The sequence below is a fragment of the Etheostoma cragini genome, chromosome 5 (assembly GCF_013103735.1).
Source record: "Etheostoma cragini isolate CJK2018 chromosome 5, CSU_Ecrag_1.0, whole genome shotgun sequence".
Lineage (NCBI taxonomy): Eukaryota > Metazoa > Chordata > Actinopteri > Perciformes > Percidae > Etheostoma > Etheostoma cragini.
In genome coordinates, this window is record NC_048411.1 from 28,750,996 (window position 1) to 28,776,974 (window position 25,979).

General features: G+C 40.6%; 2 protein-coding genes and 1 long non-coding RNA gene across 4 annotated transcripts; 1 reads left to right on the forward strand and 2 right to left on the reverse strand.

The window, feature by feature from the left end:
* Positions 1 to 1,703: 1,703 nt before the first annotated feature.
* On the reverse strand, positions 1,704 to 21,565 carry LOC117944461. Its single transcript, XR_004656581.1, has 3 exons — positions 21,391 to 21,565; positions 7,496 to 7,505; positions 1,704 to 1,716 (listed from the first exon to the last, which is right to left on the reverse strand). It is a non-coding gene; the product is annotated as an uncharacterized LOC117944461 (long non-coding RNA).
* arrdc3a (arrestin domain containing 3a) lies at positions 11,048 to 18,077 on the reverse strand. Of its 2 annotated transcripts, none has more exons than XM_034871269.1 (8): positions 17,541 to 18,077; positions 15,610 to 15,691; positions 15,325 to 15,472; positions 14,972 to 15,074; positions 14,515 to 14,771; positions 13,325 to 13,481; positions 13,073 to 13,215; positions 11,048 to 12,913 (listed from the first exon to the last, which is right to left on the reverse strand). In XM_034871269.1, the coding sequence occupies exons 1-8, from the start codon at positions 17,818 to 17,820 to the stop codon at positions 12,845 to 12,847; spliced, it is 1,239 nt and encodes a 412-aa protein (XP_034727160.1). In that variant the 5' UTR covers positions 17,821 to 18,077; the 3' UTR covers positions 11,048 to 12,844. The 2 variants fall into 2 exon arrangements, with proteins under 2 accessions (XP_034727160.1, XP_034727161.1); XM_034871270.1 differs by having other exon boundaries at positions 15,610 to 15,762; positions 17,541 to 17,790.
* On the forward strand, positions 19,622 to 25,886 carry arsk (arylsulfatase family, member K). The gene is made up of 8 exons (XM_034871267.1): positions 19,622 to 19,871; positions 20,264 to 20,393; positions 21,625 to 21,784; positions 22,714 to 22,996; positions 23,954 to 24,125; positions 24,653 to 24,877; positions 24,991 to 25,206; positions 25,321 to 25,886. Exons 1-8 carry the CDS (start codon positions 19,764 to 19,766, stop codon positions 25,593 to 25,595), a joined length of 1,569 nt encoding a protein of 522 aa, XP_034727158.1. The 5' UTR covers positions 19,622 to 19,763; the 3' UTR covers positions 25,596 to 25,886.
* Positions 25,887 to 25,979: the final 93 nt, after the last annotated feature.

Genomic DNA, 25,979 nt, shown 5'->3' on the forward strand with positions numbered 1-25,979 from the left:
AATAGCTTCGGAGCCGTTGGAATGGTTAAATGACTTTTTTTTTAGTTGGTGGTAGTCTCGCTCCTCCCTAGGGCGTGTGAGCTTAAAAAAACAGCCGTGCAACTTGCCAGCGAGGATTGCGTGATATCAGGTCTCGCAATGTAACAAATTGCTTCACGGCACTGCACACATACATATATAAATGTACTGATTTTGTTGAATGGTCCATCGGTCACAGGCCGCTGAATTGAATCGAATGGAAATCGCATTGTGGCAGACTTTGTGATGTACGTAAATGTTGTATCGTTTTCCAAAGAATCAAAATAATTTTTTATTGTGATCTAACTTGTGATTTACACCTCTACTTTTTCTCTGCTTTAATGAATTGACAAAGGAGATTTTAGACCATATGATAACTCAGCAAGTGATGCAGAATCAATGCATCAAGCATCTTTTTTACGGCTGCAACAGCACTTCCCCACTCCGTTGAGCCGAATCCTCTGTGACATAACAGAGAGTGAGAGAGAGTGTCACTGATGAAAATTGTTCACATTTCTCCCCTCAAGCTCTCCTCACCCATCAATGCTCACCATGGGGAAGAAATGCAGTAATCTGAGTTGCATGGTACGCCACTTCCCTTTAAGTTGTGTGGTACATTTTCAACATGGAGGCGTGTTGGTTATGTCAGGCTGACCTCGTGTCCGTATCCCACAGAGTGCCCAACGCCATCCGTCTTTCTCACATGGTTATGATGAGAAATGGCAAGCAGAGCCCCCCCATGCCCTTTGTAAATGATGCCTATGTCTGTGTCTAAAACGTTGGAAAAGCTAGAGCAGTAATCAATAAATGACACTCAAAAAGCTTAAAGACAAAACTTCTAGAAAACCTTAAGAAGTCCACTGTGGACCAACTCCAATTTTTGTAGCTTTGATGCTAACATTGATTTCACATTCATTTGGCTTAGGTTGTTGCAAAATAGCCTCTGGAAGGAACTTGTTCTGGTGGAACCTGTGTACATTCAAAAGTTGTTTAGGTCCTGCAAGAGAAAACTCAGATGGGACAGATAGTCTAGCTATCTGTCTGGATTCACCCTGCAGAGATCTGAGGAGCAGTTAACCCTAGTCCTCAGAAATCCACAGGAGTTTAAAATTACAGACTTCTGGCAAAAAAAAGAGGGAAATCTGGCATAAATTCCGGCGGCAACGGAGAAATCCCGGAAGTAGAACATCGTGGATATAGACCAGGATTATATCGCCGTCTCATTTTATGTCTCCCAAATGCATTTAGAGATTAAGATGGCCCACATTAGTACATATTTCTCTTTTGACAATTAAAACACCTAAATCTATCTTTACTCCCTTGAACCTGACCCCTTCTTTAACTACCTGTGTATTTCGGCTGTTTCGGTGCAAACTGTGCAGGACTTTTCCCAGCCGTAGTAATGGTAAGGTCTTTGAACTTGTGGGGCTGCGTGAGTAACATGCCATTGGAGTGCAGTGTTTGTGTGTGAAGGATGGTTGGAGGTGGAATGCTGACCATGCTGGGACTCTGGTATGGTGGGGATGGGAGTCCTAGCATGGGAACATTGCACAGTGTCACTCTGGCTATCATGTTCCTGTCCAGACTGAATATGGAGGGCCACAACAGCCCATATAGCTCCACTGAGGATATGTCTTAAAGGATTCTCAGTTAGCAACATCATCATGATTTATACTCAGTCCACATATTGTGCTGTTGCTATGGTTAGCCACAGCAAACTGTCCATCTTTCTTAAAAAAAACTAAACAACAGTGACATTTTTGCACAATCACTCAGCAAGGTGAAGACAGACTCCGGAGACTTGAGGCTGAGATTAGAAGAGGAATCTGACATTGGTTTATCATGAAAGGACTAATTTAGAGTCAAGAAGTGTTAGCAATGACATGCGACATATATTGTTTACAGTATGGTCAACAGCTGCTATTGACATGCATGCACTGTATAATATTGAGGGCTGCAACTGACAATTTTTTTTAAACTATCGATTATTTTACCAGATTAATCGATTAGTTGTAAAAAGGGCAGAAAAGGGTTGAAAAAAATGTGATCAGTGTTTGCCAAAAACCCAAGATGACCTCTTCAAATGTCTTGTTTTGTCCATAACTCAAAGATATTCAGTTCACTGTCACAGAGGAGTGAAGAAACTATAAATATTCACATTTATCATTTATTCATTCATGCACTCCTTTATCATCTTTCAACTTATCACTAATCAAGCAAGTAAAATAACTGGCCAAACCCAAACTCCATTATCAGTACTTCACAAACATGCAGTTGAAAATAAAGCCAATCACATTACAAAAGATCCCTCTCACCCCCTGCGTAACTCTTTTCATTTACTACCATCAGTCTGCCGCTAATAAGTCCCTCTGGCCAAGAAAAACACAAATATGCCTTCATTTCCACTGCCATTAACAGCTTAAATAAAAAATGAGATGACCCACACACCCAAATGAACACTCTACCACTTTGCACACATACACTGAAAAAATTAAAAACGCCACACTTTTATTTTTATTTTCCATTTTTCATTAGCTATACTCACAGATCTAAAACTCCTTATATGTACACGAAAGTCCTTTTTCTCTTAAATATTGTTAACAAATCTGTCAAAATCTGGGTAAGTGTACACTTCTCCTTTGCTGAGAAAATCATCCACTTCACAGGCGTGGCATATCAAGATGCTAAAACTGAAGAAAACTGAATGCAGAAAACTGCACATTTTACATTTTAGAATGGCTGGCCAATATCCAGCACCCCCTCCCCCCTTCTCCCCCAATACAGTAACACTGCCCATTTTAGAGTGGCCTAAGTTCAGCTGTGCAATAATCATGCTGTCTAATCAGCATCTGGATATACCACACCTGTGAGGTGGATGGATTATCTCAGCAAAGGAGTAAGGAGCAAAGTGCTCATTAACAGATTTAGACAGATTTGTGAATAACATTTGGGAGAAATAAGCCTTTTGTATACGTAAAAAAAGTCTTAGATCTTTGAGTTCGGCTCATGAAAAACGGGAGCAAAAACAAAAGTGCTGCTTTTATAACTTTGGTCAGTGTACATTGTAATTAAGTTATTGTATGTTTACTGTCCGAGTTTGTTTTTGCACTGTGTTGAGCCACGGCCAAGACTATTTTCTTTCATGACAGACAATAAGGTTTTCTGAATCTGAATCTTTAAGAAGCTGGGATTATAGATATTTTCTCTGTTTTCATAAAAAAAGGGAAAAATTATCGATTACAAAAGGTTTTGGCGGTTAATTTATTAAATGGTTAATCTTTGCAGATCTAATGATATTTGTTTTAAATGTTTTTTCAATGATATGCACACGAGACAAGATCCAGGCACAAAAGGTCTCCATGAGGCTCATCGTAATTTCTCTCCCTGCTTAAGTGAAATGACCGCAGGGTAAATATTGTGTTGCGTTGTGTCATGGTAAGAGATTCTCTCCTTACAGCTGTCCAGTGTGATGCATTCAGTGAAGGTACACAATTTCTCCCAGGCAAGGTCGAAAAACAGTCCGGCTTTCAGTGACAAAAAAGCAGCAGCCTCTGCTGCCAGCCTCCTCATGCAGAAGTGCTTCAAACTGGAATGAACCGGCTGTCGAGAAAGATCATCAAGAAAAGCCCTTAAAAAAAAAAGCTTTGCTCCCCCCTCTTACTCTCCCTTCTGTCTATCTGCAGCTCAATCGCTGGTCCTTTCTTTGGGCTTATAGGGGAAAACAGAGTCCGTACTCAGGACAGATGGAGAGGTGTGTGTGTGTGTGAGAAATAGTGACTGCTACATTTCATATTTTTACATACTGTAGTACTGTAAGTAACATTTTAATGCAGGAACTTTACTTTACATAGTATTTTTGTAAGATTATGTAAGAGCCGTGCTGTATTATTTACAGTTTTGGGTATTTTATTCTCATTACAATAGTAAATTGTTTTATGGCATTTTAAATATGTAATATACATTAGAATGCAGGTTAATTGGTCACGTTGTAGAATGTGCTTTGATGTTTTTTGATGTGTTTTGCCCTATTAAAACTAATGCCCCATTAATCTGTCCTGCTATTGGATCATTGTTATTTTTATTTTAAGATTATATTTTGGGGCTTTTTAGGCCTTTAATTCCACGAGACAGAAGACATGAGAGGGGAGAGAGAATGGGAATGACATGCAGCAAAGGGCAGCAGCAAACGGATGCAGTGGCCGGGGGTTCAACTCCAAACCCGCGGCTACTCAAGGAGTAAATCTTTGTATATGTGCGCCCGCTATACCAACTGGACTAACCCGGCCACCCATTAGATAGTTTTGAGTTGGTTTCTTTAAGCGGAGTTAGTGTAAGTTAAGCCTCAATGGAGCCGAATGTGGGCCAACAATTTTTCTGACTGCTGATTGTAGACTGTAGTTTTGGTTCTAGGAAATTGATATCCACGGCGTCCACCTCCTAGATTGCTAAATTCAGACAGCTAGCTAGATTATCTGAGTTTTCTGTTGCATGAATAAAACAACTTTTGAACGTATACAGGTTCCACCAAAACAAGTTCCTTCCTGAGTTTATTTTACAGCGGCACCGTGGCTCGGTCTCGCACTTAGCGCCGCTTAACACGATTGTGATTGGTTTAAAGAAATGCCAATAAACCAGAACACGTTTTTCTCCCATCCCAGAATGTTGTGTGGACTAGCCAGACCCTCTAACGCAGCACTACAAGCCTCATCCTCTTGGATAGACTTGCATAGGATAGAACATTGTGGGCTACATGAGCCCGAACTCTTTACATACGGCAAGAAGTGGGGAGGAGTGTTTTTACAAAGCTGCCACGACATCCCCATGTGTGGATCCGTTTCTGCCTAACATTTTCAGACTTGTACCAATAGTGGCTCTTCCATTGTTTCCAGGAATGTGTGGGCTTTCATCGATGGTGCGCTTCATGCCTGAGTGCAGAGGTGTGTGTGTGTGTGTGTGTGTGTGTGTGTGTGTGTGTGTGCGCGCGTGTGTGTATATGTGTTTCTATTATGTCACAGTGATGATGAGGCACTGGCAAGCAAGCGTACGGGAGGCCTTAGTTCCCCCCCCCCCTCCGTCCTCAACCCCATCCATGCTGAACGTGTCTGGTCATAGCAAGCTGCTGAGAACCTCAGGATCACAGAGGCTTCTGGGTAGTAGGATTAGCTGGTGAGAGGAAACAGCTGAGGCCTGTGTAGTGTCAGCACTTGCTAATCAACGCTGCCACCACACACACACAAACATGCACGCCGGCCCCAATCTATGCTCTCCCTCAACAATCTCCTCCGGCTTTTTCGGCAGGGGTCAGATACCCACAAAGGCCTGGGCCCACAAAAGCCAAAAGGGGGCCGTGGAGGGGAATGAGGGGATGGGGTGAGGGCACAAAGGCACACTGAAGTGCTTGGTCAAAGAACAAAAACAAATGTTGAATACTGTAATGGGAAAATTACATAGACAATAGTTTTCTTTCAATAATTGTTCATTTATTAAGTGATTTATATATAATACACTTCCAGAAACAATATATTCAGAAAAATTCTTAAAAACGGACATTTAGATATTCTGAAACTGCTAGGTTCGCTTATGCAATAGCAGTGACATTGGTTCTCTTTCAGAGATCACTCTGAGCATTTGGTTCCAGCTTGACCTACGAGACACACAGCGCAGCACACAGAGCATTCATTCAGATCAGGCATCATTGAATTTGCTGAGCTCATTTGTGCATACACGCTCGTATTCTCCGACAAAATCAATTCGCTTAACACTGCGTTGACGTAGTACACATGTCGATACGCTACAAGAAAAATTGATTGACCGCTTACGAAACAGACCGTTTAACATTATGAAGAGGTCACGTGTTGAACCGGGTTATATATTTCAGCCTGACTCAAATCAATTTAGAAGGATTTTAGAACCACTTAGGGATTCTCAATATGTATCAAAAATGGTTACCCTTGTGTTGTCTTCGGGTCAAATTTGAAAATAAACAGACATTTTTGTCCCCTTTTTAGACTTTTTGTTTAGTTTTCACTAACATCACCTTACTACCACTTGTTTTACACTCCTTTTTGGAATGCATGGCCCATAGTTCTCATTTATATAGAATTATACCTAATATTTGAGTTAAAATAGCTGAAATTATGAATTATTTTTGCCAATAGTTAAGATCAGAGGAACTTAAAGATCAGTTTAGTCAGGAATGAAAGTGATCAAAAGTATTTACCAAGAGCGTTGTATGGAATCCAATCCATTTTTTTTTGTGAAAAAAAACCCATATTTCAGATATTAACATTTTCCAAAGGGGTTAAATTTGACCCAAGGATAACGGGAGGGTTAAATAAAAATAATTATGAAACCCTATCCTGACTAAACTTAGACGTAAACCACTCTGTGATACACTCAACATTACCTGATCTGACGGTGATATGGGGGGCATTTTAGGCCTTTATTGCTGATAGGACAGCTTAGACTTGAAAGGGTAGAGAGAAGGGGGGTGACATGCAGCAAAGGGCCACAGGTCAGAACTGAACCCGCAGCCACTGTGGCAAGGACTGAGCCTCTGCGTACGGGCGTGTGCTCTACCTGGTGGAGCTACCCGGGCGCCCCTTCATCTGATCAAGACTATTAGTCAAAACGGTTCATAATTTCTGCCTTTTTTGTCTCAAAAAGTCAGTATGATGTCACTTAAATTAGGTATTTTGACCATCACTTTTTTTTTTAAGCATTTTTTAAGGCATCTCAATTACACAAAAAAACACCAACAAAGTCAGAAAGAAAGAAGGGAAAACAAGTTCATGGTCTATGTGAAGACAACACGAGGGTTTAAGTTCAACTTACACAATGACAATAAAACTTACTACTTACTCACAAACCAAGGGAAAGATAAATTTGTGCAATTAAGTCTAATGTTGATAACATTTCCCATCATTGCTCTGCAGCAGGCCAGCCTGTACTTTCTGGTGCATGCATGTTTCAGCAGGGATCAATAAATCATGTATTTTGTTGTATGTGAACCGGTGACCGTAGCTCACTTGGCCTGTCGCTGTCGGCTCCTATCGGGTTTCACTGAGCATTTCCTAGAGAGGGGTGCTGTGACTCATTCATATTTCTTTTAAGGGGTGCAACTGCTGAACTCTAATTTAACATTATTGTTATTTTCACATATAATTAGCATCTGGTTTGTCACAAATGTTAAAAGAGGAACTTTTTTTTTTCTTCTTCTTTTTTTAGCTTAATTTACCTTAACTGAACATCTTCGGAGTCATTGGAATGGTTATGACTTTTTTTTGTTAAATGGTGTTTGTTTAACGCCGGAGCTGCTGCCCCCCGCGGTCGAAGATGGATGGATGGATGGTGTTCGTCTCGCTCCCCCCTAGCGCCCCTAGCGCCTATGAGCGGAAAAACCAGCCTTGCAACTTGCCAGCGAGGATTGCGTGATATCAGGTCTCGCAATGTAACAAATTGCTTCAAGGCACTACACACATGCGGACCTTCAGGAACCGGCTAACAAGGTAGCGGTGGAGTCTGTCACACTATCGTCATGGCTGAGCCGGCAAAAAAGAAGCGCAAAGCTAGGGAAGCATTGTCGGAGGAACAGAGAAAGAGGAAACGGCAGACTGATCGAGGGAGGGGTCAGACGGAAATAGAAACCTGTAGGGGAGCTCTGTAGAGAAACCTGTAAGGGGAGCCCGATAGAGAAACCTGTAGGGGGAGCTGTGATATGAGGTAAGAAGACTGAGTATATTATTTGGCATGGCGAATACATAATTCACATAAGTATGTGATACTTAAATAAAGAGGAAAGTGCAGCTTTTCATCCTGTCTTTTTCTGGGTCACAATTTAAGGTTAAATCCCCCAGACACTTTTATCACCTTTCCCAAAGTTTGTTTTGTTGTTGTTTTGACCAAGTCTTTCAAGCTCTGAAGGCCTTTTTTGTCCCTTTTTGATGTTTTCTCACTTTTCCCGAAGTTCTTTCTGTGTTTCGTCTGGACATTTTTGTTGTTTTTTTCCCCTTGCGTTTCTGTCAGTTTTTCCGTGTTCTTTAGTCCATTTCTTTTTCTTCAACTGTTATAAAATTAAATAAAACAATTAAATGAAAATAGTGAACTTATCAGTCATTTAACTTGTGAAGAGCGTAAGAAACCATCCACATTACCTTTTTGGACAATTTGAAGGAAACCCAAATTTCTGATAAAGAAACCTTTTAAAAATTGATCAAATTTGACCCTGGGGTCAAAAGGGAGGGTTACGAAAAATTATGGAATAGTAACTTGATCAATTAATTGATCTGCAAATGTTTTATGAATTTTGATGAGGGTTTCAAAGGGTTGTATGGTTGTTTGTTGAAAACCAATATATTGAAAACACTTTGATTGGGGTACGGACATTACATTTTGCTTCTTCCTACTCCTTTACAGACAAGAGTGTAGGAGCCACATTATAATGTTTATGGTCTCATTTATTGATTACTGTGTTATGCGCTAATATTGTAGGTGGTGGGCGTTTGTTTTCATGACGGTTTGAGCGGAAGTGATATATTTGTTTGCTTCACCTGTGCACCTGGTTTTTTGGGCTTTGACGGAGAGGGGGTGAAGCTAGGAGCGAACTCTGTTGTTGACCGCACCGCGCACAACGCAGCAAACAGTATAATTTAATTATTTCTACGCACCAGTTAACAATTACATAAGGTAACAATAATGTTCAATGTGTTGTACATATGGAAGACGAAGAACAATAAAATAATTTGCAATACGATCAAGAGCGCGTCACAGGTGTGTGCATCTCTTAGCGTTCAGTCCCTCGCGGCAGCGCTCTTTCAGACTGCTTACAGCCGCAACAAAGAGTATTCAGTTATTCCTCTTATTTGGGCTTTTTCTCATATTGAAATACTTTGTGTCTTGTATTGCAAGTATTTTGTTTACTTTTATTTTTGGTATGTTCGAAATAAAACTTTGTATTCACACTCCTATCCCTGTATGGATGTGAACTGGTTTTAACTTTGTTGTTTGGCCCGGCTCAGATTGAACTTGTGAAACATGAACAAACACAATAATAATAATAATAATAATAAATACAATACAACCTTTTCCATTATCTAGTTTGACAGCCAGTCATAACGGAAGAAGAACATTAATAAACTGCTGGAAAGTAGATTTTCATCTTGGCTAAATTGCGTGGTATCGGATCGGTGCGTATACTCCAGTACTTGCCTATAGCAATACCAGCATTTTATGCAATATCGGCGGCTTTTCTGATACTGGTATTGGTGTCTGAACATCTCTACTAAAGACCATCGGGGACATGTACAACTGGACAGAAAAGAGGAATCATGAGTCCTATGTGCATGGTTTTTGGGAACAATATAATATATTTCTGTTCAGGCTTCCATCTCTGACATAAAAATCTCACAGATGCCGAATAAACGATCTTCAAACATAAGTAAAGTGTGTTTTCCAATGAATTATGATTAAAGTAGTACTTATTCAGTGTTTGAGCTTTACAAACATGCAACTTTCTGCCATCAAAGCTGCAATTCTTAAACCACCTCCGGGGGCAGTGTTGTACTATTTTGTTAGAGGATAATCTGGGTCCAGCAGAGATGCAACCTGCAACTGTCATGACCAATATAAACAGAGATCTGGGTAAAGCAAACGTTAATGATTACTCAGTTTCATTTGAACACAGTTTGCTGTTCAGTTGAAGGGATGTTTTGTCAGAGTTTGGTGCTGGAAAAGAGAAGGCTAAGTATAATTTGTCTTTACTAATTAAAGTACATTTATTAATACATTAAATCCTATAGTGTAAAGAGTGCGATTGTATAATTTAATTCAGTCTTTCACATAAATACACGTCACAGTTCCTTGTAATTTAGAACAAAATGTTTATTGAAATCAAAAAGGAAGAACTAGACAAAAGAGTTAAACCATTCATAACATAGTATATTCACAGAATATCTATACATCATCATGATTGACAGACTAAAAAAAAAAAAGATCAAAACAAACATTACAAATGGAGAATGAAGAAAAGTCAGTGAGTGATATTGCACTTTGTTTCTAAAATGTTTCAGATCCCGTCTGCCGGGTACATTTTATATATCTGAACACTTCAGTTCCTGCCTTTATTAGGTCAGGACTTTTAGCTTAGTTGTGACACTGGACTACTCTGCGGCCCAAGCAAATGGACTCTGGAATTGACCAACCTGAAAACAAATGTGAGCTTAGTCGTAACCGTGGCGCTCGATTAAGTTTCCCCTAAGATAAAATCCAAACAAAGAACTACTAACAAATATATCAGGATAGAAAATGAGTTTACTGTGGAAGAGGCCATTTTTCTGCTAGTCCATGTTACCTAAATGTTGGGGGTGCTGATCAACAGCTGCCACCCCCCAGGCCTTAAGGGGGATCATAGAGTTCAGGGAGACTAACTCAGAACGGTTGCTTGTTAAACTAGGAAGCAAACTATATCATTGCCCAGAAATACATGGGGAATAAAAAAAATAGTCAACCCTCATCAGCTTCAGAAAAATAAGAGGCCTGTCCATGATTTCTTCCCCCCCCCACACACACACACACACACTTGCTTCTAAAGGACTCCTCTTCCCTTTTTGTCCTTTTTGAGTGAACATGTAAGAGGTTGAAGAAAAACATACATACAGATGTGTACAAATGTAATAAAAAAGGGAGAACAAGAGTTAAGACACTGAAATGAAGAATCATGATCAGGTCTTTTCTGTGTCAAGGCCACTAAGTTAAGATCACTTTTAATCTGCAGTTTTGTCATTTATCGTCAGAAGCTGTATATTTAGTTGCCACCTGGATCTCAATAAGAGCGTCGTACACACACACACACACACACACACACACACACACACACACACTCACAAACTTGTGTCAGCTACGTTTAATGTGTAAACGAGTCACTAACCTTAAAAAATAATGCATTACAGTCCTACACAACACTGCTTTACGATAACACGGTTAGTATGGTTTTTCTTCAGACCTTCACCATTGAATGCTTTTTTAGTTTTCCTATCAAACAAGGTGCTGCTTTTCTTTTTTCCTGACTATGTCAAACCTCTGTTGCAGCTGGTCTTTTGTGTTGAATGAGTTAGAAAACCAATGTATTACTCATGTCAACCTACTACTACTTGTTCTGACCAGTCTGAGCAGAGGTTTAGCAATGTCCCCAGCTTCTCATTTGTACTGGGTTTGCTCCTTTAACACAGAAGCAGTGTCACTCCTTTTTCCTTCTTTTTTTTTTTAAATTTAAATATAGCTAGCATTCTGGCTTCACGGGTCTGGTAAAGAAAATCTAACTGTTGGTTGGATGAACTGGGCAAGTGCAGCAGGACAAAAAGGGAATGTGATTCATCTCAGAAAGCTGCCCTGCTTCTCTGCAGGTCTATTTTCTCATTATGGTAGTTTAAAAAAGAAAAAAATAATTTTTCAAAAGTGCAATTTAAAAGAAAGCCTAACATTTCTTCTCTCTTTTTTTTTTTTTCCTCCAAGCGTTTTGGCAAGTGAGACGACCACCTGAGACAGTGCTTTTTGGGCAGTTTTGCAAGCCTGGCTTGCCCTGAGATTAGGAATAGAGGGGCTGCAGGTAATTAAGGTGAGGAGAGTCCCTCCACAATGTACCACACACACACACACACTTTTCTCTTAGGCTACAAATTAAGTGGCAAATGCAGGTCTGCAACCCTCCTAGTCCAAATCCAGAGCAATCTCACCAACAAAAGCTAGAAGCTATTCTAAGTTTGGAACTAAATACAGAAACAGAACAACTAAACTAAAAAGAGGAGGGAAGCCACAGCCACACTTGGATCCAAGCTGAGGAGGCAACATCTTAAAAAAGCTTTCAGATGGAGATAGTGTGCTGCAGTTGTTGGAAAAGTCCAGTCAAGTTCTTACAAGTCACCGAAGAAAATAATGAGGAAAAAGAAAAAGTCTCACACAAATTCAGTGCATTTTTCTTGTCCTTTTTGTCAATCTTATTTTCCCCCCCCAAAATCAAATCCTGTTGTCAGCTTTGCTCAAAGTAATCCAGATGAAAGTCGTAAAACTCAAGCCTACTCATAATCTTAGTCTGGCGCATTACGAGGCCGGAACCAAACCATTAGTGATGTTTTTTTGTTTTTTTTCCAATTCTCATTAAACAGAGCCACACAACTCGAGTAAGGAATAAAATGTGCAAAACAAAAATCCAAAATGCGGCAGGAGGATCTAGTGTTTTTGTCTCCGTTGTTGACTGCTGCCGCTGAATGCTTTCATTCACACAGACAGACTACGGTGGTTAGAACGGCGTTGTTATTTTTCTCTCTTTGTCCCGTTTTTTTATGCAAGTGATTCTGCTGAAGTCGTGACATGATGAGTTCTGCCATTTGTAGGAGGAGCCATGTCCTTATGTGCCATGAGTACAGAAGAATCAAGAAGAATCAAGGTTAACGAGGAGCTTGGCGGGGCCGGGCTGATTCTTTATCGTCAATACTACTAGTGGCGTTTTTCATACAGACTGAATATGTGTTTGTCTGTATGAATCCCACCCTCAGCCGGCACACACACACACACACAGGAAGGAAGCAATGCACCAAACTAGTGACTCCTGTTTCTTTCGCCAAGGGAAGGCAGCAACAGGTTTGTCCAACCCAACTCAAACTGTGGGTGTGTGTCCAAATCTTTGTCGATTGGTTGGATACTTTGTTTTTCTCTTGATGTCAACAGTGTTTCGTGAACGTTTCTGTCGCAGAAAAATAAACAAAGCAGAGCCTTGCAAGAAGGTTTCTTTAGAGATCCCCCAAGTCGGTGAGGGGAATTTCAGGAAAACTCTTCAGCGTGATGGACAGGCGTCGAGCCTGCGCTCCTCGGTACGTCTGGCGTGTTCTGGGTTAGGATCGATCTGGAGTGGAGAGGAGAAGAGAAAAGAGTTTTAGAGTTGATTTAATTTAGTCTATAATATAAATATAGTCTGGATCAAGGGAAGTACATAGGTCTGTAAATTGCAAATAATAGAAATACAAATGGACATATGCTTTGCTCTATGTTCTTTGGTGCTTACCTCAGAGTACAGAGGAGGAGGCTGGAAGCGGAACTCGTGAATGTAGGCGAAGAGAGGACCGTCCAGCTCCTGGCGGGCTGCTGGAACATCCAGACTGCTCTGCCTCTGCTCTTCTGTCACAATTTCTGCATAGCTTGGTGGAGCTACAGAGGAACAGCAAGCCCAAGGTTAGCATTCTTTAAAAAATAACAAAAACAGGTATACACCAAAATAAGTTGTAAACGGGAATCATGACCTGGAGATCGAACCTACCTTCAGGCCTCTCAGGCAGACCCATGCCCAGCCAGCTCATGCTGCACTGGCTGCTGACGCTGGAGGTACGGGAGCCGAAGGAGTGGAGAGGGATGGTTCCGATGACCAGGGGCAGGTTCAGGGACAGGTTTATTGCCCCAGGTATGTCCACGTAAACCTGAGCACATGAGGACACAGCAGGTTAGAATACGCAAGCAGGTCCGGATTTAGGCATAGGTATTCTAGGTACGTGCCTAGGGAAATATAAAAATGTAAATTTCCCATCTAGCACTTCATATAAACTTGCATAGTTTGTTATATTGTTTGAAAAGTAACTAAAAACTCCAATTGCGGGAAACGTGCTTCCAGTTCCGTATGTTACCACTTTTCTGGGATGCTTTCGGGTGCAGCAAGGCAGAAAAAAGGAAATGAAAAAAGAAGAAAATGACAATGAGGGGCTTTACACAAGTTTCTCTCAGGGCCTTCAAATAAGCCTAAATTAGATGCATTTAAATACCTAAATTAGCATAATAAGCATGTGGCAGTTAAATGTAATTTTGTTTATTTACCAAAATTACAAAGTATCGAGGGGGCATGAAAAAATGCAGTATGCCTTGTTTAATCTTTCCAGATGAAATCAAACAGCTTTTTAATCCTCTGTAAAATAAGACAAATCCATGCTAGTCTGGGCTAAATGGATTGTGCAGTCGTTCAACAACATGTGGGTCAATGACTTGAGGTCGGTTGCTTATGCAAGTTAAAACCGCACGCCTGGTAGCTGTCGGTTCGCAAGGTAAAGAGGTTACAAGCACCCTCAAGGCAGGTGTTCCCAAATATATCCTGGGATAATGCTCTTAGCAGCATGTGGAGAGAACACCTGGTGCAATCCAAGGCAATTTGACTTTGGTTCTACGCGCTGAGTCAGCCAAGTCCTTTACCAGGAGATTTACTGGCTTACTAGGAAATATTGATTCTGTGTTGATAATGATGCTGAGTAACGGGGATTTAAAAACAAAAAGTGACAAAGGGGGACTGTAATGAGGACAGAAATTTGTGAACCTTAAAACCATTAGTGCTCATTATAAGTAACAACCAAAAGAAGTTTCTTACAATAGCCCTGTGCATTGCCAGGAAGTGCATAGATTTTATTTGGCCTATATGAAAACCTTTGCCAACTTATATAGCTAAAAAGGTATATTGTCTGTACTTACCATGAGGGAGTACTCCACTCTGATAATGTTGCAGTCCAGGATGGAGGGTGAGACAGGTGGGATCTTCAGCATCTTGCCGCTCCAGGTCTCCGTTTTGCCCGAGGACAGAGACTCTCCCCGCAGGTTGGCCACCAGCTGCTTGACCTCCTTCATCTTCCCTTTGGCATAGAAGGTCTGGGTCTGGTAGATGGCCGCCTTTGGCACCACCATGCGAGAAGAGCAGTTCTCGATCTCTGCAAAGATCTGGATCGACTCTCCTACAGGAGTTAGACAGGGTGGAGGAGAGGTTCATTGACGTCTTGCTACATTTCTATCAACAATCATTTTTTAATCCAGTGTGTCTTTATTACTAATGAATGCAATGGTCTACACAGGGTGATACTTCCATAAACTTATCTGGTGAATACATGACTAACCATGTTATCAGTTGGATTATGAATCATTTATTTATTCTCACCTGGGGTGTATCCCTTCCTTTCAATTTTGGCACTTAGGGAAATAGGACCTGAGGTGCAGAACCAACAGCAAAGAGTCTTGTCTTTCGTGCCGGCCTGTGGTGACTGAAGAAAAAAAAACAGATTTCTGGTTGATTGTTTTCTTCATGTTCCCCCATCACAACCTTTAATAAATAAAAAAAGTGATGTGCACACTATGTTACGGTTATCTGTTGATTAATCAGTCAAAAACTAGACAATTTTCACTTTGACAACCATATTCGGGGCAATTATGTCAAGAATGAGTCTCACTAAAGTCAGATACCCTTATAATCAGCCAATTGAATGATATGTTAAAACTTCAAGAACAACTTACCAGCAATAATGGAGTGTTGATGTCAATGTGCTCAAAGACTGTAAATTCCTTCTTGGTCTTCATGGGCAGGAGCCATGGCCTGTGGAGTTCTGCCTTTACCCAATAGCGAACACTGCCATGTTTCCCTTCAAAAGAGGTAGCCAGAGGTCTACGTGAAAGAAGAAAAGGAGGAAGCAGAAGAGGTTAAGGTTATGTTAACTGTCAAAAGCTCACAAAGGCTACAGCTGAATTATTGGTGATATTGATATTTAAATTCTGACTCGGGTGTAGTTTTTAGACACTTACATCTGTGGAAGCTCGAGGCTGAATGCATACTCATGTCTTCCTGAATGGATAGTGGTGAGTCCTTCCTCCGAGTTGTCATCGTCTGAAAAAAAAGGAGGATAATATTCCAAACACATGTATACCATACCTGGGTAAAATTCTTTACGAAGGCATCTGAAAGTCATACCAAAAAACACAGGGTGGGGGAGACAAGAGAGAATAAACGGATTTTACTATCATATTGATTTGTTAAAAAAAAAAAGATTTATTGAGAGATCTGACTAATATTTGAAGCACACCAAAGAAGTGGATTTGATTTGAGGTGTCAGAAACTGAGCCTGCAAGTTTGTGCTTTTTGTATGAACAAAGAACTACATGGATCCCATTGTGGCATATATGACTGCAATACAAAGCCCATTATGGGGGAAACTAGGCTATGTGGGCTAACACTAAAATCCAATGGGTAGATAAATTTGTCTCACTAACAAGTAACGATTTGTTTTCCCATGTATCTCTGAATAAGAACGAGCATACATAGGAAGGAGACAAGAGGGCATTTTCGCATCGTCAAAATGCTCATTAAAATGTCTTAAATTCATTTTTAAAAATGTTTTATTTCATTAACAAAGAGCTGGGTCGACAGGCCGGGTATGCTTCTGCCAGCTCAGCACTCCCTCCCCCTACTAGCAGCAGCCGTGTGGTAAACAAGTGCGGAGCTGTCAGTCAAACGGCAGACTCAAGCAGGAGGAGACCGGCCTAAACCGGTGGAAGCAGCTTCCCTCAGCCGCTCTGCTCTCATTACGCATTCGCTGTGCGACAACGCAGTCGCTACTACGAAACAAGGCTGCTGCTCTCCAGAGACCAGACCGCCAACTACCGCAGGTTTACACTGTATTATCCACTTCGGCATCACAGGAGAATGTTTCACACCGGGCATATATCGAAATGTGTCTTTAGTCGAAGTATTAGCCTTTTATCTTTGCGAACGACGTAGCAAAACGTTTGTTCGGAACAATGTATCTCAATTCCCCCCCCTTTTTTTATAAGAAGAGTGAAGATGTTGCAGATGGAAAAAACACCAAGCTTAACCCAACAACACACGTTCAGGCACTCACAATGGGTATTTCTTGTACTATAAAAAAAAAAAGATTATGCGGATAAAGTCACGCTAATATGTCTGAAGCACAAAGCTGCGGACAATGTAACGTCATATTATATTTCAGCAAAGCACATATTTGCAGAGGAATGGAAAAAAAAGTATCAGCTTTGCATAGTTTTATATTTTTAATTAAACTAATAAAAAAAAGGTACTTCTATCGTCTCGTTTGGTTCTGCAGGTGTTTTGTTCATTTAAAAAAGTTGCAGAATTTTCTGTCACTCTCTGCAAAAAGAATGATGTCATTGGCCACACATGAGCACCACAGCCAATGACACACGGGCATGCGCGTTGCTCCGCCCTCCCCCGGTCCAGTTTTCTGAACAGGATTGAACCGCTTTGAACAATGGGTGGAAACTTAAGAAAAGCTACAAAGAAAGCCCAGATATGATGCGTTTCTGCATTGAAAACGTCTAACAAAGCTGCGACACACCACTCCAAGTCATAACTCTATCGACCTGTATCTAAAAAAATAGTATAAGTATCGCTTTATACTTGAAAAAACTATGAAAAACAAAGATGCCCAAGCTGCTGTCATTCATTCTGACACCATGACAAAAACAAGTAGTGATGGACTTCTCTGCCAATATCAACCATCTATTAAAAACAACACCACATAAGAAGCTATCTAATCATTCAGGTGTATGTCTTTAGCATTACATTATTAAGACAGATTCAGGAATACAGGTTACTAGCGTCCTCCAGTAAACACATAGCCCTCTGCCAGCACAACGAGCATCTTGCAGTCAGTTTCTGTAAAACTTCAGCTAAAACAATATAAGACGAACTTGCTTACCTCTCTCGTGCCCGATTAAAATATCTTTGTGATTCAGATATTCCACTTCTTCTGTGTAGTTTTGCGTGTAGGCGGTGTTGGAGCCAGCATTTCTTGATTCAGTCCAACGAACTTTAGCAAATCCTTTAGCGTGGATTTTGAGAGATTTCACGCGGATTTCTCCGGTGACTTCGATGATCACCCTCCCTGAGACGCAGTCCCCGCTGGAGAAGACGGGGACATTGCTGTCATTGAGACAGTCGTAGCTTACTGTGAAGCTCTTTACCTTTCCTAGCACCATGGTGGAAAGATAGGCTACAGAGACCTTGAAATAAAAAAAAAGAGTCTATGAAAAAATAATTTCATAAGAAAAAAAGGGGATGCAGTCTTTAGACACTGATCAGTATCTCTGCCCTGCAAATAGCAGTAGGCACGATCAGTGGTTTCTGTGCGAGCAGTTCATTGAGATGTGTGATTGCTGAATAACAGCAAGGGATGCTGTTATCATCCTCCTCTCTGGTAGTTGGTCTCCAGTCAAAGACAAGGAAACCCCCGTTGCTCAGCTCACTTTAAGCGACTGGCTGTGTGAAAAACAACCTTCGGCGCATGCGCAGGCCTTCGCTGCCCCCTCCTTCCGCCTTCTGGAAGTGTGGCTCTGAGCCAGATGACAAGTTTGGTCAAACAGCTGAAAGACTGCACAAAGAAATGTTAACCACATAAGTTTCGTACGTGAGGTTTTACAGGTCTGTTGTTATATTTAAAATAAACGAATCCAACTACCCTCCCAAAAAACGTCTCATCCCTACTTGTTACCAGACTTCAATCAGAGATCAATACACAAGGGATGCGTTTGATGTTTGCTGAATGCTCACTCCATATAATATATGATTATATGATAACCATTTATGCATGTTACATCACATGAGAATCTATTGTAGAACTACTGCTTCCAGCCTTATGGTTATATGTGTTAACACAATCTGTTATATAATCCACACATATGGTTACAGATATCCAAGCACACTACAACCTCTGAGTCTTGCATGATGCCTGCAGCATGGACCATGTTGAATTGTCTATATATAAGAGATAACATCAACTCTGAGGCTCAGAACGCCATCTGGTGGCCATCAGTACTTCTAAACGTGAAGTGCATCATCACCTGTTGAACAGCACTGTAAGTCATTGTGCATTATTTCCAACAAACTGCGAATGTATGCAAAAAAAAATTCAATTTAAATTCATTGTGAATATTTACCAGATGCCATTTGCAATTCAGCCACAGAGCTGTATAATGAGCATGGAAATCACAGGAAGGGGGTGTATCTGTACAGGTCCATGGTTGCAAGATCAGCAGCGAGCAACACTTGGATTATGGGATCATAAAAGGGTCATTCTTCTTTTGTTAAGTTTTGTAGCCGTAGAATTATTTTTTGCATTTGGACAATTAGATGGCGTTTGATTAAAACAAGTAACAACCCAATCCTATTTCATGTTAGCTTTTATATGATGGGGTTGCAGTAGCTTAGTCAGTAGGGAATGGGGTTGGGAAGGAGGGTCGTTGGTTCAAGTCCCCATACGGACCTAAGTATGGCGGTGCCAGTTCATCTCCTGGGCACGGCCAAGGTGCTCTTGAGCAAGGCACTGGACCCGGACTGTGTGTAATGTGTGTTATAGTAAAAACATAGTGAAAACATTGTATTTTACCTTTCCAGATTAACAAAGTATGAATTATTATTATCATTCATTCAAAAAGTCCATTCATATGAAGTGATATTTCATTTAAACATCTATTACGGGAAGTTTGGGGTCCCCTACTGGAGCTGCTGCCCCGCAACCCGATACCGGATGAGCGGATGATGAATGATGGATAGATGAATCTATTACCCTAACCAGATGGGTTCTCACAAACATATAGACACACATCTTTCTTTGTGATATTATACAATGGCCAACAGTATGTTGTTGTAGTCATCACAGTGCCAGCTCAACAAAATTGTGCAGCGTTCATCAGATGTTTTGTTAAAAGATGAATGCTGCCCTCTAGAGTTTCATGTTAATTGTTACATTAAATGAATCAAGAAAACTCTTATTTTGAAAGCGTAACCAGGATGTGTATATCAAGTTCCTCAGACCCGATCGCTTGGTACAGTCTACTTTAATGAAATCTCACCCAGTCCAAGACAAATCTCTTCTTTTAGGACAGAAAACTGACACATATGATAAAAGAGGTTAAACGCTGTCATGAATAAAGAAGTAGTAGCTTTGATATTACTGTTTCAAATGTATGGACACAGTTTGTGCCAAACTGGAACCAGACCCAACATTGTGATGGTGATGAGTGATGCATTTGTAAGTATGAATTATGTTGTCCTAATGCGTAGTACTGCCACAACATTACCCTTTATTTATTGTTTATTAATTTTAGGCTAACGCACCACTAGAGGACAGGACAGTAGCTCAATATTACACCAAACTGGTCTGTAGAAAGCAGATTTCACAGATTGCTCATGTGCACAAATTGCTTACATTGTCTATTTGCACTTAATTACCAGGATGCTGTAAAACCTACTGAACCACTCTGTAAGCTGTCTTTTTTGTGTTGTCCATCAATGTTTTTGTGTTTTATGCACGAATCCTTGATTCCTACTCAATATGACAATAAAGATACTTTGACTTTGGTACAGAGATGCTTTATTTTTCTTCTCATTTAATACATGTTTGACTGTGATCTCTTTCTGAAGGATGGGCGATTGACCTTTGATCCTGGCCGGAAAGTTGTGCAGCTGCCATATGTAAACTACCTCAGGGAGCTCGGTACTACCTTCCTCAATGCTTACACCAACTCGCCCATCTGCTGCCCCTCAAGAGCAGGTAAGCACTAAAGGATAGCTCTTGTTGTCCTTGGGTCAATGTCTAATGTCTGTATCTGAAATATGGGTTTCTTTTTAACCAGATTACCACAAAAACGCTTGTAAATACAATGGATCACTTTCATTCCTGACTAAACTCATCTGTATGCTCCTCTGATCTTATCTATTAGTCAAAATAATTCATAATTTCTGCTTTTTTTAACTCAAATATTAGGTATAATTCTATATAAATGAGGGTTATTGACCATGGATTCCAAAAAGTAGTGTAAAACCAGTGGTAGTAAGGTGGTGTTAGTGAAAACTAAGTGAGTGAATATGAATAAAAATGTCAAATTTTTGTTGCGTTTTTGAACCGGGAGGACAACACAAGGGTTCAAAGAAAGCAGCAAAACTTGCCCTGGCATACCCATCAGGTGCCAGGCTGAGTACAGAGAGAATGCATGCCAGGCTCTCACGGCTCAGAGTAGACAAGGGGTTGGCATGCAACCTTTTGGAATAGGCCTCTGTTTAAGTCAACAGCCACACCGTCTGTACTCCAAGATAAATTATGTGAAAGACCATAGTTAGATCTAACTCTGATGGGCTGTTATTTTCGGAAAATGATGTTATTGTCGAAATGTGACATTATTTTATTTGACACTAATTTACTGTACATAATGATATGTCTTGTTTTAAATGTATGTAAACGTGTATGAATGGTTTTTGTATGTATATGTTGTGATTGTGTTTATGTGGACCACAGGAAGAGTAGCTTCTTCATTGTTAGCAGCTAACGGGGATCTAAATAAAAGATAAAAGGCACCAGGGACAAAGATACTGCGGTAATTAAGATGGTAATAATGGTGGATTTCAACAAGGGCTGCATGATTAATTGCACATTTTACCTTGATAACAATAAATGAACAATATTGAATCGCGTTGTTCTAAATGATCTTTTCTAAAGCCCAAAGGTTCCCAGAAACTGCAGGTTTTTTGGGCACAAGTTACTCAACTTTTACTCAGTGTTTGAGTTATCCTCCATTATGCTTTCCATGCGGCTGACTGGTCCGGACAAAGGCACGTGACTACACACACGGTTGACTGTTTTTAAGGAGAAAGTAGGCCTATCAACAGGAATAAATTATCGAAATTTCACGGGGAAAATTTGTTGATAACAGAACAGAATTTTAATGTTGATACATTTTGATTAATCATCCAGTCCTAATTCAAAATATTTAATCTTTGGTCCTCAGCAATGTGGAGCGGTCAGTTTGTTCACCTCACTCAGTCATGGAACAACTACAAGTGCCTGGATGCCAACGCAACAACATGGATGGATTTGCTGGAGGCAAATGGATATCTCACCAAGTCGATGGGCAAGCTGGACTACACCTCAGGGAGTCACTCTGTTAGGTAGGCAGACAGATAAGGAAACACGTTATCTCAACATTATTCATTCATATATATACATATATATATATATGATATTTTTTCCCAATGTCCGTTTCCTTCCATTCTGTGTGTTGTAATTCTAAACTCCGGTGGATTTCAGAGGACTATGGTTACCTGCTCCTCAGATCTCTGCAGGGTAAATCCAGACAGCTAGCTAGACTATCTGTCAAATCTGAGTTTTCTCTTGCACAACTAAAAAACATTTCAACGTACACATGTTGCACCAAAACAAGTTCCTTCCTGAGGCTATTTTGCAGTGGCGCCATGCGGAGCTTAGCACCGCCCATGACAATTGTGATTCGTTTAAAGAAATGCCAATAAACAGGAGCACGGATTTCTCCCACCCCGGAATGCTATGTGCACTAGCCAGACCCTTATCCGCAGCGCTGTGGAGGAAGGTCTGGCAAAGCGATTCACCTAACTAAGATCACCATACACACAAAAGAAGTATTAGTGACTTATTGTATGAGTAATAATAAGTAATGACATATAGGGCTTGGCGATATGAAGAAAATCAGATGTCACGATATTCTTGACCAAATGCATCGGGTTATCGATGTTGCAACAATATTGTAGCGTTGAAAATTGGTGCTTTGAGTTAATATGTGCTTGTTGTTATCAGTAAAGTAACGTAATTGTATATCAAGCTGTCTTGATGTATGATTTAATCACTATATGATTCCATTGAAAGACATTAAATTATCATATCATGAATTATCGCCCAGTCCTAATGGCATAGTGTGCATGTGGGCAGCTGTTTTTCAGAACAGTGTGTCATCTTTCTGAGTGCTCGTCCTCACATGTTCCTTCCACTTCCCTTTTTTTTTTGTGTCTCTGCTTGTGTGTTGTTGGTATTTGTGTGTGTGTGTGTGTGTGTGCAACTTCTGCAGTAATCGAGTTGAGGCCTGGACACGAGATGTTCAGCTCCTCCTGCGCCAAGAGGGCCGGCCTGTTACGCAACTCACTGGGAACATGTCAACAGTTAGGGTCATGAGAAAAGACTGGGACAACACAGACAAGGCTGCACAGTGGATCCACCAGAGAGCTGCATCCGCGCACCAGCCCTTTGCTCTTTACCTCGGCCTCAATTTACCTCACCCGTATAAAACTGAATCCCTGGGGCCCACTGCAGGAGGATCCACCTTCCTCACCTCACCATACTGGCTGAAAAAGGCAGGGCTTTTCTTTCCCTGTTTCTAGAATGTTTTCTCTCCATTTTTGCAGAATCACATTATAAAATCTTAAAGGGTAACGGCCATTCTTTTCAACCCAGACCCTATTTTCCTATGTTTTTGTGTCTAAGTGACTGATGGATAACAATCTTTGACATTGGTGCAGTATTAAGTGAGATCGCTGTAGTCGGCGTTGATGAAACAAGCTACAATGTAAGATAATAGGGCAATTGTCCAGCTTGTATTTACCTTCACTAAAGTGCTTGTTTTGCCACTGACAGGCTCAGTGTCTGACAACATTATGGAGGAGGTTGACCTTTCTGTTAGAGTTAGATCCTTTTTTTAACAGGGCTGTCAAAAAATGACGCAGATTATTCCATTCCATATTGACCTATTAACTTACATTGTAGCTTGTTTCTCTGATGTCGACGCAGCGACTAAACTTACTACTGGGCCAATGTCAAAGATTGTTGTTCCCAAGAGTCACTTAGACACAAAAACATAAGAAGAAATAGGGTCCAGGGTTGATAAAAACTGTAGTTTTTCTTTAAGTTCTTATTTTTTTCTTTTTTAATGTTATAGGCCTATAGGAGAATAGCTGGTTTTATTTTTTATTTTTTTTGCATTGATTCACCCGAAGCTTTCCGTAGATAATTATGAAGATATTTTGTAAGATAAGGTTGTTTATGTTTGGTTCTTTCAAGTTAAAGCATAAATTGCTTAGTTATTTCAAATTTCCACTCTTCTGTTTCTTTTTTTGTGTTGCCCTCAGACACTCCTAGATTGGGGCGTAACACATAGTTATGCGTTATTTGTTTCTGTAGTTATTGTGTCTTTATTTTATATTCATTTTTAAGTATGCTTTATGTACGCAACGTCAACCAAGCCAAATTCCTAATATGTGCTACTTACCTGGCAATACATCTTTTTCTGTTTTTGATTCTGATTTTACACACAGGTGTCTTCTGAGCTCATTACTGTTCCTAAATGGCTGCCCTTTGCTGCCATGCACCCTGTGGACTACTACTCCACATTCACCAAAAACTGCAGTGGTGTTTTTGCTGAGGAGGAAGTCAAAAGGATAAGGGCCTTCTATTATGCCATGTGTGCTGAAGCAGATGCCATGCTGGGTGAGTTGACAGCAGCCGTTCACCAGGGGACGGACTCTCTAAGCAGGAGGCAGTGGGTTTGACGGATCACCTAACCCTCGTCTTTTTCGGATTTACAGAGAGGGCGCAAGTTTAAACCAAACCCTGTTGCCATGATAACTAATGAAGCAGCAGAAAAATACCTGCAAGGAGCTGTAATTGTTGTGGTCTACAGATACAAACATGTACTGTACAAAACAAACAGAAAACTGTAGTAAAGTGTTGGAGCGAGAGACTTTCTGTAACAGTCAGCACAGCCAGCATACCGCTCTGGCTATAAAATAAGGCGTAGCGTAACTGGTAAAAGCAGGTAGCTAGATTTTAGGCATATCAGTAATACTAATATACAGTGGTGGAATGTAACTGAATACATTTACTCAAGTACTGTACTTCTAGCCACCGGGGGACCAAAGGCAGGCTGGGGGAACACATAATAATGTTAAAAAAGCTCATAAAGTGACATTTCCATGCCATTTGACCTTTGAACAATGCTTACTCTGTCTCCCCAGGCCAGGTGATTTCAGCTCTCAGAGAGACTGAGCTGCTTAACAACACTGTTGTGACCTTCACGGCCGACCATGGAGAGCTAGCCATGGAGCACCGGCAGTTCTACAAGATGTCAATGTTTGAAGGCAGTTCCCATGTCCCCTTGCAAATCATGGGGCCCGGGCTGAAGTCTGGCCTGCAGGTCGACCAGCTTGTGTCCTTGGTTGATCTCTATCCCACTGTGCTGGGTAAGAAAGTACACAGAAGTAGTCTTTAAAATGTCTGTTAAGAAGGGTAGAATAAAAGTGTTATGGTTCAAGGTTTGGAGGAATTTGATGTAATTTACTTGTGTATTTTGCAGACATTGCTGGTATTTTACCAGTAGGTATTCTCAGTGGCCACTCGCTCCTTCCTCTGCTATCCAACGCCAGCGCTTTTTCCAAGAAGCAACATCCAGACTGGGTTCTGAGTGAATATCATGGTTGTAATGTCAATGCCTCTACTTACATGCTGAGAAGTGGACGGTGGAAATATATTGCCTATGCAGATGGCTTGAGTGTCCCGCCACAGCTTTTTGGTGAGTTCCTAGCTTCAGCAAATAAACCTAAATCAACCATTCCTCATATGCTTTCAAGTAAAAAAAAAAAAAAAACTGTTGCACCCTTTGATTTTCCTGTACTGTATTTTGCAGATGTAACACTGGACAAGGAAGAACTTCATAATGTAGCTCTCAAATTTCCAGATGTGCAGGCGCGACTGGATAAGCTACTGCGTAGTATTGTGGACTATCCAAAAGTCTCTACAACTGTCCATCTCTATAATAAAAAAGCATTTGGTGCTTGGCGCCACAGTTTGGGGAGTAACTACAGCCATGTCATTGCTAACCTCAGGTGGCATGTGGATTGGCAAAGAGACGCATTAACCAATGAGAGAGCTATTGATAGGTGGCTATATGACTCTTTGTGATATTTCCGATTGTTGTAATGATGGTTAATGAGCTGGACTCCAACTTTGATTAAACATGGACTTAATCTAACATCTTAGATTGAAAGAAGCATTGATGGGTGGGTCTATGGCTTGTAATGATATCTTTACTGTAACAATTATAATGCTGGATGATCTCCAAGAATCCTTTTTAATGTCCTAGGGTCGCACTTTGACTAAATCTTTTAAATGTCACATCTGACTGATCATTTTGCACAGACTTTCAGTGGGACTTAAATGTACTATGGCCATGACATTAACCTTTTTTTATATTTTTTTATTTACCTAAATAAATAAATAAATATTTGTTATTTTTTGCTCACATCTGCATACACACCATAGTTTATGGAACACATTCAAGTGGAC